At 51.2% G+C, this 13,187-nt stretch overlaps 2 protein-coding genes across 9 annotated transcripts in view; one reads left to right on the forward strand and one right to left on the reverse strand.

Moving 5' to 3' along the window:
- The window catches only part of HCFC1 (host cell factor C1), a 35,108-nt gene extending 32,388 nt beyond the window's left edge, over positions 1-2,720 (forward strand). For all 4 annotated transcript variants that reach the window (XM_084835984.1, XM_084835982.1, XM_084835983.1 and 1 more), the window contains exons 25-26: positions 331-394; positions 1,231-2,720. In XM_084835984.1, coding sequence (XP_084692110.1) covers positions 331-394; positions 1,231-1,270 — 104 coding nt within the window. In that variant the 3' untranslated portion in view covers positions 1,271-2,720. The remainder of the gene's footprint in view (positions 1-330; positions 395-1,230) is intronic.
- Positions 1,632-8,502, reverse strand: LOC146353227 (ras-related protein Rab-7a-like). Of its 5 annotated transcripts, none has more exons than XM_084835999.1 (6): positions 8,476-8,502; positions 7,854-7,919; positions 6,404-6,530; positions 3,978-4,196; positions 3,462-3,587; positions 1,632-3,226 (listed from the first exon to the last, which is right to left on the reverse strand). In XM_084835999.1, the coding sequence occupies exons 2-6, from the start codon at positions 7,898-7,900 to the stop codon at positions 3,137-3,139; spliced, it is 609 nt and encodes a 202-aa protein (XP_084692125.1). In that variant the 5' UTR covers positions 7,901-7,919; positions 8,476-8,502; the 3' UTR covers positions 1,632-3,136. The 5 variants fall into 5 exon arrangements, with proteins under 5 accessions (XP_084692125.1, XP_084692123.1, XP_084692124.1 ...); XM_084835997.1 differs by having other exon boundaries at positions 6,404-6,618; XM_084835998.1 differs by having other exon boundaries at positions 8,177-8,502.
- Positions 8,503-13,187: the final 4,685 nt, after the last annotated feature.

The raw sequence follows: 13,187 nt of genomic DNA on the forward strand, positions 1-13,187 counted from the left end.
CAAGCCAGAGCTCACACTTTCTAACTGTAAAAAGTCCATCCTCCTAGAATGGTGCACCTTGGTTATGGAGCATGGCCAGCTGTGAAGAGGTTGGTTGATGACATAATCACCTCTGGCTCGTGAGCCAGTGTCTGGAGAGTAGGGTGGCTGCCTGAAAATCCAGATGGTGGCAGCTGTCCCTGGTTCATTTAATCAATGCCTAGTTGGTGTGTGTAAGTTTGTGTGCTGGAATCTGCTAGCAGGCTCGGTGCATGCTTTGGGTGTGGAAGAGAGGCTCTTTGGAAAGGGAGTAGCATCTCCTGTGCATGTAACACACCCTTCTTTTTGCAGAATCGAGTAAGGATGGCTCCATGATAAAACCAGCCAACAAGCGGCCGCTTTCTTCTCCTGACCTGTGAGTATCTCCTAGCGGGTTGCTGGAGCCAGCAGTAATGCAGGAGTCTGGGAAGAGAGGGATGTAGACAGGAAGGGGCACCTGGAGTCTTTGGCCCAAATCAGCTCCCAACCCCTTTTCCAGTTGGCCCGAGGTCCCTTGCTGCGGGCAGTGAATGGGCATGGCCTGTTACAGGGGGTCCCTGCTAGCGGGAATGCTTCTTTTTGTACCCCGCAGCATCTCTCTCCTTGGACAGTTCTGCTTAAGCAGTCTGGGAGACTGAGATTTATTCTTGAGTGAGAGAGAACATACTCTTGAACTTGTATGTTTGGGCTAAGCCAGCCCTGTCATGAAACCAGGCAAAGTCTGACCCATGAGGACAATGCACCAGAAGATCTCATGTTGAAATGCTCCTTCAATTGGGCTTATGCTTCCGGTTTAAGTGAGAGAGGAGATGCCACATAGCTTTTCCATCTCATGCACCAAAATATCCTGGGCTGGTCCCGAGTCTACCAGGGGGCTACATTACCACATCTTCATGCCTGGGGGCCCCATTCTGTGTTTTCACTCTTAAGAGTAATCTTCTCCCATGAGGCCATGAATCGGGTGTTGCAGCAACTTCTGCAAACCGAGCGGTTCCAAAACATACTTCAAAGATCGCTGAAGCTGCAGCAGCTGAGCCCCATGAATGACTGGCTTGTGCAATGTTGCTGGTGTGAATGGGGATTCCAGGGAGTGGGGGAGGGCCAAGGTGCAGACCTGCTCAGTCTTCTGGTGGAGGAGGGAGAAGCTGTGCTCAGTATAGGAAGAGGAGCATCCGGCTTCTGGACCTCACTGTTCCTCCTTTCCTCTTTCAGGAAAACCGCTCCAAAGAAGCCCAAAGCAGATGGGCAGTGAAGGGCATCCCCAGCTGTCCCCTCTTCCTGCCTGCTCCACAGCCTCCGCCTGAACCCCCAGCCAGTCAGCCGCCCCTTTGTGTGGAGGAAGATGGAACTGCCGAAAGCACATTTCCTACACTGTGGGGCTGGACTCTTGGGGCGGGGGGCAGAAGAGACGCAGAGGCTCATGTGAGGGAGCCCCAAGCAGGGGGCCATCACTGTGCCACTGTGCCCCAGCCTGGGAAGGGGGAAGAAGGAACAGAGTTCCTCCCCCACCCCCTGCTGCCACCCCATTGACATGGACACTGATGTTTGGGGTGGGTTTGGAGGGGGACATTGTTATGGGGGGAGGGGGGCTGTTGGGTTTTTTACAAGTTGCAGTTACAGGAATGAAGTTCTTTTGTATTCCCCAGCATCCTGTGTGTTGGGGGTGGGAGAATGACTCTCCCTGCCTCCAGTTCTTGCCTCTGTACAGACCCTCTCCCTCAGTTTAGTTTTTAGTGTCTGCGTTGGTAATAGAGAGGAGTCTCTGCTGTTTGGGGAGGGGCGGGGGGGATATGATGTGGTTGGACCACAGATGCAGCTACTTTGAACATTTGGGGGGGGTGCAGCTCAGTCTACAGCAGCTGTTCTAATGCTCAGCCCAGGGTATTTGTGGCTTCAACCCACCCCCTCTTTCCCTGTACGTGCAGCAGCCCCCTCCTTGGCAGCACAAACTGATTTTTCCCTCTGCTCTTCCCCTCCAGGCCACAAGGTGGCATGCTCTAGGCTGATGTCTTGCCATTCTCCTCCATTGTTTTGTATAAAAACATTTTAGGGGGAAAAAAGGGGAAAACGTTTTTGCAGGGGGTGTAGCCTGCTCCACTGGGGCAGGGCTGTAGGTTAGGGGCAAGGCTGCAGAACAATTTTGACTGTTAAAATCCAACTCTCCCACCAACTTGGGTATGAGTCTAGGTTTCTCCTTCTGGAGGAATATGTACTTCCCCTCTATCCCCCTCTGGCTGCCCTCAGGACATTCCACAGAGGGGAGGGGAGAAGAGAAGAGCAGCCAGTGCTTATTCTTTCGTGATGGTGGGGGATGGGTTATACCATGCAGGGCAAGCACCCCCCAAGGTGTGCACTGATGGCTGTATCCTACCTCTCCATTTTCAAGGAGATCGGCAGACAAAGCAGCCCCCCCAAAACAAACCCTCCCAAAACAAACCCTCCCAGGAGCAGACCCCTCTCCCCTACTTGCTCTGTGCCCTGGTCTTTTGTATTATAGTGTATTTCGCTGTGTCCCCTTTCCTGTTCAGACCCTAAGACTCCTCTTGCCCTCCCTATATCTTACCCAATTTATTTTCCATTGAGACAGGAACAGCCCTCATAGGAGTTTCCCATGGCTATCCACCCCTCCCTTCCCCCCTAGTGCTGCGTATCTGTTTTTGTGCTATTTTGAACAATTAAAGACCTTTTTTTTTTTTTTTTTTGGAAACAAGATTGGATGTTTGTGAAACTAGATCCTTTCCTCATCCTCTCCCTCCTCGATGTTTTCTGACTAACTTAGGGAAAAGGACCATTTCCCCTTATGAAAGGGACATGGGGGTTCATACTATGGAAAGGGACAGAATTGAAATTCAGATTTATTTCCATGTGCTTGGGTAAGAGCAGCCTAAAATGTGATCCAGCCTCCCCCACTCCACCCCCCAGAGGAGGCTGCCTCTTCCAGAGGGGCCAAGGTCTGCACTGGGACCCAGCTACAGAAGCTGCTTGCTGTAACTTGGTGCCAAATGTCCTTGGGACTGTCCTCTCCGGTATCCCCCCTGCTCTTGTTCATTGCAATGCACACAGGAACCCTCTAGGCATATGCAGAAAGAAGGGATCTTCCTATCAGCATTTGGGCTCATCAGCAGCTACATTTTTCCCGGTGTGCCCCTTCTGGCGGGCTGGTCTCCAGGTGAACAGAGTCAGGTTGTGGCTGTTCAGGTCCCTTGCGCTGGGGTGAAATAGAAAAAATAAGTGGTGAGAGATGCAAGAAGTGACAGATGCAAATGGGGAAAGGGGCAGGAAACGCAGTGATGAAGTGAAGACCTTATTAAGAAAAATGGCATGAGTGCAGGGGACAGTTTTCATTTAGGGAGATGTATCACAAGGCTACATGGCCTGGCCAGGGCCTAATCAGATTTTAAAGCTTTAAAATTGGGGCTGGAGGGAATGAGTTGCTTTCTTACATTCTTTAGTACAGCCCGTATGGCCCACTCAAACACCTCCTGTACGTTGGTGGCTGCCTTGGCGCTGGTTTCAAAGTACGTGGCATCATGAAGCTTGCTCCACAGTTCCGCTTCCTCTAAAGTGACCTGAAAGACAGGGCTTATGCATCTTTTGCTCTCATCCCTGTTCGTCTGCAGCCCTAAGAACTAAATATTTTCTGCTTTTGATGTATATAATGAGGACAAATACTGAAGACCAATTTTTGCCCGGATACTAGATTCTCCCATCTGTACCCTATGATTGTGGCAGTGTGGCCTGCCCACAATTCTCCTGTGGAGCTGGACATTGGAAAGCTGGACTCGCTTCTTCTCATCTGTTCCCACCCACGGGTTTCTGCCAAGAGTTCTCATTACAGCCCCTGCTCTAGTGCACCGCCCCCCCCCCGCCTTCCATATTTGGGTTGGGCGCTATAGCAGATTTGGAATGGTGTCTCCAGCCTATTGCCTCCCTCTCCCATGCTCTGCATGTAGCCCCACCTCGCGGTTCTCCAAGTCCGTTTTGTTCCCAATGACGATGATGGGGAAAGTGGGCTCTCCCTCCGGCTCAATCTGCAACAAAAGCTGCTTATGCCACTTCTCCAGAGCTTGGAAGGAGATGGCTGATGTGACATCAAAGACGAGGAGGCAGCAGTCTGACCCTCGGTACAGGGCAGTGCCCAGTGCTTGGAACCTTTCTGTGCCAGCCGTGTCCCAGATCTAGGGGCAGGAAGAGAGGAAAGAGGCTGACTTCAAGCCGCAGCTGAATCTGTAGTGACTTCTGTCTCGTAATCTTTATTCTCATGGTGTCTCAAGTTGCTACTGATGCTAGCGAGGACTGATTCTCCACCCCCCCCTCGCCCCCACCCCTTGGTGCATTAAGGGCTGCCACGGATGATGGTGTGAATGGAATACCCCACTTCTTTTTCTTCAGTGGGAAGACGATGGATTCCTCCATTTTTCACCAGGGCTCTTTGTGTACCATTATTCTAGGTATGTGCCAAATCTCACTTCCTTAGGGTAAAATGATGCATCAGGATACAGATCACGCTAAACAGCTGTAACGGCATGGATTTGAAGTGGAACAGCTTTCTCCTCTCCATCCCTGCCTGCAACTTGGCTGGAGGGACTGCAGAGGAATGATTCAGCCTCTCCCACTCTGCCCCACACACTTTACAAGTGTCCATTGTGAGCTGCGCTCTTTAAGACACGGGCCTGTGCTGTAATGTGTAGTTATGCCATAGGAGTGTCTCCCTGAAAGTGTGAGTAGTTGATTAAATTTCTGAAGCCAGATAAGTGCTGAAGAAAATAAATTTCTGTGGCTGATTTGGAGAGGGCGGGCGGGGGGGAGGCTGTAGCCTTTCATAGTCTAATGCTTCTGTCCCCCATGACTAGTGAAAGCTGAAGATGAATTGCACAAAATTAAAAATTGTGGAAATGCACATAACCTAAGATGGATTACTGAATTCAGCTTTTGTCACAGAATTTAGATGACCAAAGTGCAGAACTGATTACTATCAATGCAGAATGCTCCAGGAACAATTAGTTACTATATGTAGAGCCAGAAGTTTTTCCTCAAGTCAAATTGATGACATTGGGCAGAGAGTTTGGAGGAACATGGGGGACCACCTGGTTCATGTGCTTTATAAGGGTATTTGCTGCGCAGGTACCTTTTGTGCAGTGCTCTAGCCTGCTCTAGATGTGTGTGTGTGTTTCTGGGAAGGGGACTTATCCTGACCTGCTACTTACAGTGTTGGACATCTTAATGTCTGATGAACTGATAAACTCGGGCATGGAACAATTGATAACACTAGGCCAGAGAATGGTCTGAAGGCAGGCAATAGAAGTTCTCCATGAAACTATCCCAGCCTGGCTTTGTAAGCTTGCCTGGATCTTTCATTACTTGGGAAACTATGTGTAAGTGCCTTGGAGGAAGGCCTAATGTATAGGTGCATTAAGTAGACATGAAAACGCAAGAGAACACTGAAGTTGGTTCCTAAATCACAACGCTTATTTGGGGTTGCAGAGGTGTTCAGAAATATACGTATGCAAACTGCCTGTCTATAAATTGGAAGAGTGAACTAGAAATCGGAACCAACTTCAGAACCACTGTATTCACAGCCAAATGTAGAGGGCTACTGGTGTTTGTTGTCGCATCCACAACTGATTGAGGTATAAGATTTGTAGACTAGTTCCCACTTCGGCAGATGCGAGTGAGCCCCTGCCCTTTTGATGCAAGTGGGCTATAGTCCACAAAAGCCTGTTGTATCACAGTCTTCACCTTGGTGCCCTCCAGATGTTAGACTGCAACACCCATGCCCATTGGCTAGGTAGGGGTGGTGGAAGTTGTAATCTAGCACATCTGGAAGGTGCAAGGTTGGGCAAGGCCAGTGCACCACAATAAATCTGTTAGTCTTCAAGGTGGCACAAACCTTGTTTTTCTCTTGAATGCTGAAAGTGGAATCTGCAGCAAAATGTTGCAACATAGAGTGTTCATGTTCAAGGTGTCAGCCAGCAGACCCTTTTCCAGGATTGTTTATACCATTTCCCCTCTCTGCTGGTTTCCCATTCTTCCCCCCACTACCACTTCCAATAGTATTCTGTGCCAAATGAGCCTGTTCAGTGATCACTGGGCTGTTTAGGGTTCTCCCTGTTTTTCTTAAATATTTTATACTTCCACAAACGGTGCGGTTCCCCTAAGCGTGCTGCTGCCTCCCTCATGTGAGTATAGGGTGCCATTTTGGCTACGTAAGGATTCAGACACAGCAATGAGTTTCCCACATAGAATGTCTTGGTAAATGGTGGGGGAGTGAGTGAAAGAGAAGAGACTATTAAAGTTGGCCTAGGGTTGAGGTCAGGCTGTACAAGTATGGATAACAGAGCGGGAGGCTAGACGGCCACCAGCAGTGGGCCTCTGTTTGGCCTACCTGCACTGTCAATGTGCGTCCATCTATGTGTACTTCTTTGCTGAGGAAGTCAGCCCCAATGGTGGCTCGGTAGCGGCTGCTGAAGCGGTTGTTAACATACTGGTTCATCAGGGCAGACTTGCCCGCCCTGTAGTGGGAAGGGAGCAGTGTTGACACCAGGTCCTGAGAGGTGGTCACGGCCGGCCCTCCCATTAGGCAGAGTGAGGTGGCAGATCCTGGGGGGTGGGGAGCGGTGGCAAGGTGTTAGAAGATAGAGCTGTATGTGCACCATGTAGCCTGTCCTACACCCTGTAAGCTACTCCGCTGTGCTCAGGTGTTAGAGACCCAGCATTGACGTAAGATTCAGCTGCCATTCTGGTCAGCTTCTGTACATGAAATAGGGGAAAGGAATATCTTATCCTTCACCTCAGACAGCAACGTTATCTTGCCTCCCGTTAACCGATACAGGACTGTGTTGCAATGGGCTCTCTGCAGAGGAAGGGCTCTCTGCCATTTCCCAAGCCCCTGAGCTGCCTGTAAGCAACTGCCTCACAAGGCTGTGTACGTTACAATCCCCCAGAAAAGAAAAAGCACAGCGTATGCCACAGAGGCTGTTCAGCCTGCCTCTGAATACCAGTTGCTGAGGAACAGCCGCACACCTGGGCTATTGCCCTCTTGTCCTGCTTGTGGGCTTCTCAACGGCAACTGGCTGGCCACTGTGTGGGAAAGGGATGTTGGACTAGCCCTTATGACTGCAAAGAGGCATGAAAAGGTGTAGGGCAGGGCTGAGCAATTTGTGGCCCTCCACATGAGGTTGGACTGCAACTCCCATCAGCCCTAGCCAACAGTGAGGGATTATGGGAGTTGTAGTCCAGCACCAGCAAGAGGGCCACAAGTTACCCACTCCTGATGTAACTTGCCATTTCAAAGGACGTTCTACTGGAGTGCAACTCTACCACGCCTCTAATATCTTCTTCGGGGCAGCATCTGATGGGCCTGTTCTGAGTGGTGGTCTATCCCACAGCAAACCCCCTCCCCTCTTCCCTCTGCAGTTGGCTGCCACCCCTGAGAGCTCTGCTGTGCCAAAAAAAACACCCCCACACCTCCTCATCCAACCCTTAGCTCTCACCCTGGAATGGAGAGGAATGGCAGCCTGGGCCTGCGCCTTTCCTTCCTCAGCTGTGGCACTTTTCCGCCCCATTCCTGGCTTCCAGAGCAGCAGGCCCAACTTGTTCCTGAGAGTCAGAGTGCCCCTGACCTGGCCCAAGCAGCAACAACAGGTGTCTAAAGCACCATCACACCCACTGAGCAAACACAGGCGGGCTTCCCAGGAGCAGGGCCATGGCTCTGGGCGTGGGGCGTGAGCTCTGCGGTCCCTCCCTTTCCCTGTGGTGGGTTCCCCTGTTTAGACACACACACTGCGTGCCTTTGCCCTGTCTTTACAAAAGCTGTTGTGGAGCCCATCACTTACCCTGAATTCCCAGTAAGCAAGATCTTGAGGTGTGAACGTCTGAACATGGGGCGTTTCTGCCAGAACCTGGAAAGAGAAGGGTGGAGGGTGGCACAGGGCGCAGGAGCAGCCCCTTAACGACCAGGTGGCTGCTCCCCTGCTTTGCCCTTGCCCCGGTGGTCCAATCGCCCCCGGCCCGGGGAGGGAGGGGGCTAACAGCCTGTAAGCTCCTGGCACACAGCCTGGGCAGTGTCTGTACACCTTCCAAGTTTCCTCCTCGTCAGAGTTTTCCTCTGCGCCCGTCCTGCGCCGCCGCCCCCATCTTGCCAACTCCCGGCGGGTACCTTGCTCCGTGCGGGGCAGCAGGGTGACCTTTGCTGCTGGAACTCCGCACCGAAAGAGGGGGCGCCGTGTCCGGAGGGGAGTTCCTGCCAGCAACAGCAGGTGGAGGAGAAGGCGGTGGCTACGCGATCGTGTGAAGGGGGCTAAAGCAGCGGCCCCCGCGCTACGCGCTCCCCGGCGGAGAAGTCCCGCGGCTTGCTTCCCCTCTGCGGGACCCACGCATTCCCGCCGGGCTTATCCGAGCAGCCCCAGCTAGGCGAAGGGGGCAGGCAGCGACCGGAGGAGCGCTGCGGGCTCTTACTTTCTTCTGCTAAGCCCAGGAGAGGACGGAAAAGGGCTGCGGCGGCGCGTGCGACGTAGCACAGCACTCCCCCCGGCTCAGGAATGCGCGAGGCTCCGTTTGTGCCAGGGCTCAGCCCCGGAACTTGGATTGGGCGCAAGGCTGTGGGGACGCAATCTGAGCATGGGCAGAGTGCATTTCTCCCGCCGCTTGAATGAGCGGAACTTGTCCTCCAGTGCGGGGGGGGGGGCGCTTTAGGCTGGCCCTACCATTAAGCAGAGTGAGGTAGCCTCTCAGACGCAGCTGGTCTTGGGGTAGGACGAAAGGGCAGGAAAAGGTCACTTATTTATTATTATTGTATTCTTACTGCGAGGGAGGGGGAAGGTGCTTGTGGGGTGTTCTGCCTCAACTGCCAGAATAGCCTGGGTGCGACGCATCGTGAATTGGAGGCGGGCGGGAGGCGGGGGGGGGGGAGAGAGAGAGGGCAGGGGATGTGATTTTGCCCCACTGACTCAGGCAGAAAAATGTCTTGTGTCCTGGGGCTTGGCCAAGGACGGGTCTTTCGGGGGGGCTCCCCTCCACCTCTCCACTGGCACTGCTGCCCTTCAGGCGCAATGCCCACAATCACTCACAGAAAGAGAGCGCGCGCATGTGAGGGGAGTCGAGGATGCGCCCCCATCGCCTCACTCTTGCCATTCTTTGCATGCTTGGTGAGGACAGGTGAACCGGCAACAACAGCGAGGAGGAGACCACCACGAGGCTCCAGTGGGGTGAGCGCAACTCGGCCTCCTGCAGGTGCCAGATGATGCCAGCCCTTGGCGCTGGCCCCACCCACATCAGCATGGCTTGAGGCCAGGATCCAGGGTCTAGAACGATGCTTCTAGGAAGACCCCCAGCACCAATCTCTTAAAAGAATGAACTGCTGACAGGGTTGAGTCATGGACACACGCCAGAGGATTCAGACACGAGCCACAGACTCTGGGGGCCTCCTGGGGTGGGGGTGGGCAGTCATCTCCAAGACAGAATAAATACTGCTAAAGTATTTTGGACTGGGCAGATTCTAAAAGTGTCTCCAAGCCTAACCCAGGAGGTGTCCAGGTCAAGTGGCAGAGGGCCTGGTTAGATGTGAGCCAGCCCAGTTGCACAAGCCATCCCTTGGGATGGCAATCTTGATAGGGGGTTCCAGGGAAGCGGCGCACAATCCACTGGTCCACCCTCGTGGTAGTGCGGGGCAGGGGCTTGCAGTGTTGCTGGGGCCCAATGTTCGGACTGCAGGTATTTGTGCGAGCTCCGAGGGCCTGTCTGCACAACACCACTGCTCAGTGTAGGAGCTGCTGTGGCTAAGGTTACAATGCTATACATACTTACCCTAGGAGTAAGTCCCCATTGAACCTAATGGGACTTACATCTGAGTAGACATGCATAGGAGTGCACTGCATGAGAATGAGCTACAGACAGGGAAGTCCTTGATTTGAAACATGCATCTGCCACAAACTCGCTAGATAAGTCACTTTTTCTCAGCCTCAGTCTTCCACCCCCCCTGCAATATGGGCATAATAATCATGGTTTTCCTTCCAATGCAATCCTTACAACAATTACAACAGAACAATTTATGTGAACTGTTCTGAACAGCCTAGAGTGCTGTATGAACACTGATAATGGTGATGCAGCAGTACATCTTGAGCAAGCGCTGAGCCTGGACGCCTACCATGAATGAACGCCCTGGGCTCACTTCTGGATCCACACTGAGGTTGCACTAAAAAGAGCACATCTGAACCAACGCTCAATGTATTTTTTCACTATTGAGTAAATACATATGCATACATCTGGAATACAGAGCAAAGCTCCTAGAACAATGGGATGTCCATTAATATTTCATTAGTGTGAGCAGGGCTGAAGTCAAAGGTAGGCCTGGCTGGGTGCCTACTGAGGGCCCAAACCGGGGCCCACCGACAAGAGTCCCCTGGACTTGCTCCTCTTCACCATGGCAACCTGCTTGTTCAACTGCCCCCTGCTCTGACCCAGACAACCGCCATGGTGAGAAGGAGGAGCAGGAGAGGCCCCTTCCCGCTGGCTCCCTGGTCTCTGCCTGTCAAGCAAGCAAGCAAGCAAGCAAGCAGTAGCAATGATGAGAAAGAGGAGAAGCAATAGCAGCTGATGACAATAGTGGTGAGATGGTTGACTCACAGAGGGAGGGGGCCCATTGGGGGGGGCCTTCCCATGGGCCCTCCAAACCTTGGAGCTGACGCTGAGTGTGAGCGTATATAGTACATGGCACTTTATTGTTGTTGTTGTTGTTCAGTCGTGTCCAACTCTTCGTGACCCCATGGACCATAGCACGCCAGGCCTTCCTGTCCTGCGCTCTCTCCCGGAGCGTGCTCAAGTTCATATTCATTGCATCCGTGATGCTATCTAGCCATCTCGTCCTCTGCCGTCCCCTTCTCCTTTTGCCTTCAGTCTTTCCCAGCATCAGGGTCTTTTCCAGGGAGTTTTCTCTTCGCATTAGGTGGCCAAAATATTGGAGCTTCAGCTTCATTATCTGTCCTTCCAATGAGCACTCAGGGTTGATTTCCTTTAGGATGGACTGATTTGACCTCCTTGCAGTCCAGGGGACTCGTAAGAGTCTTCTCCAGCACCACAGTTCGAAAGCATCAATTCTTCGGCGCTCAGCCTTCCTTATAGTCCAGCTCTCACAGCCATACATTACTACTGGGAAAATCATAGCTTTGATTAGACGGACCTTTGTCGGCAAGGTGATGTCTCTGCTTCTTACTATGCTGTCTAGGTTGGCCATAGCTTTCCTCCCAAGGAGCAAGCGTCTTTTAATTTCATGGCTACAGTCACCGTCTGCGGTGATCTTGGAGCCCAAGAAAGTAAAATCTGTCACTGCTTCCATTTCTTCCCCTTCTATATGCCAGGAAGTGATGGGGCCAGATGCCATGATCTTAGTTTTTTGAATGTTGAGTTTCAAACCAGCTTTTGCACTCTCCTCTTTCACCCTCAACAAGAGGCTCTTGAGATCCTCTTCGCTTTCTGCCATTAGGGTGGTATCGTCTGCATATCGGAGGTTGTTGATAATTCTCCCAGCAATCTTAATTCCGACCTGTGATTCATCCAACCCGGCATTTCTCATGATGTACTCTGCATATAAGTTAAATAAGCAGGGTGACAATATGCAGCCTTGTCGTACTCCTTTCCCAATTTTGAACCAATCGGTTTTTCCATGTCTGGTTCTTACTGTTGCTTCTTGACCCTCGTACAGGTTTCTCAGGAGACGGGTCAGGTGGTCTGGTACTCCCATCACTTTAAGAATTTGCCACAGTTTGTTGTGATCCACACAATCCAAGGCTTTAGCATAGTCAATGAAGCAGAAATAGACGTTTTCCTGGAATTCTCTTGCTTTCTCCATGATGCAGCGAATGTTGGCGATTTGATCTCTAGTTCCTCTGCCTCTTCGAAACCCAGCTTGTACTTCCGGTAGTTCTCGGTTCGCATACTGCTGAAGCCTAGCTTGTAGGATTTTGAGCATCACCTTGCTGGCATGTGAAATGAGCGCAATTGTGCGGTAGCTTGAACACTCTTTGGCGTTGCCCTTCTTTGGAATTGGAATGTAAACTGACCTTTTCCAGTCTTGTGGCCACTGTTGAGTGTTCCAGATTTGTTGGCATATTGAATGCAGCACTTTAACAGCATCATCTTTTAGGATTTTAAATAGCTCGGCTGGAATACTGTCATCTCCGCTAGCTTTGTTGTTACTAATGCTTCCTAAGGCCCACTTGACTTCACTCTCTAGGATGTCCGGCTCAAGTTCAGTGACCACACTATCATGGCTATCAGGGACATTCAGATCTTTCCTGTATAGTTCTTCTGTGTATTCTTGCCACCTCTTCTTAATCTCATCTGCTTCTGTTAGGTCCCTGCCTTCTTTGTCCTTTATCATGCCCGTCTTTGCACAAAACGTTCCCTTGAGATCTCCAATTTTCTTGAAGAGATCTCTAGTCTTTCCCATTCTGTTGTTTTCTTCGATTTCTTTGCATTGTTCATTTAAGAAGGCCTTCTTGTCTCTCCTTGCTATTCTCTGGAACTCTGCATTCAGTTGGGTATATCTTCCCCTTTCTCCCTTGCTTTTCGCTTCCCTTCTTTCGTGAGCTACTTGTAAAGCCTCATCAGACAGCCACTTGGCTTTCTTGCATTTCTTTTTCTTTGGCATGGATTTCGTTGCTGCCTCCTGAACAATGTTACGGACCTCCGTCCATAGTTCCTCAGGCACTCTGTCTATCAGGTCTAATCCCTGAAATCTATTCCTCACCTCCACTGTATATTCATCAGGGATATGATTTAGGTTATACCTGAACGGTTTAGTGGTTTTCCCGACGTTCTTCAATTTAAGCCGAAATTTTGCAAGAAGCAGCTCATGATCTGAGCCACAGTCAGCTCCAGGTCTTGTTTTTACTGACTGTATGGAGCTTCTCCATCTTTGGCTGCAAAGGACATAATCAATCTGATTTCGATATTGACCATCTGGTGACGTCCATGTGTAGAGTCGCCTCTTGTGCTGTTGGAAAAGAGTGTTTGCTATGATCAGCATGTTCTCTTGGCAAAACTCTATTAGCTTTTGTCCTGCTTCATTTTGTACACCAAGGCCATGCCTGCCTGTTATCCCGGTGATTTCTTGACTTCCTACTTTAGCATTCCAATCCCCTATGATGAAGAGGACATCTTTTTTTGGTGTT

The sequence above is a fragment of the Heloderma suspectum genome, chromosome 2 (assembly GCF_057233095.1).
Source record: "Heloderma suspectum isolate Gila_16-S chromosome 2, 16-S_ref, whole genome shotgun sequence".
NCBI lineage: Eukaryota > Metazoa > Chordata > Lepidosauria > Squamata > Helodermatidae > Heloderma > Heloderma suspectum.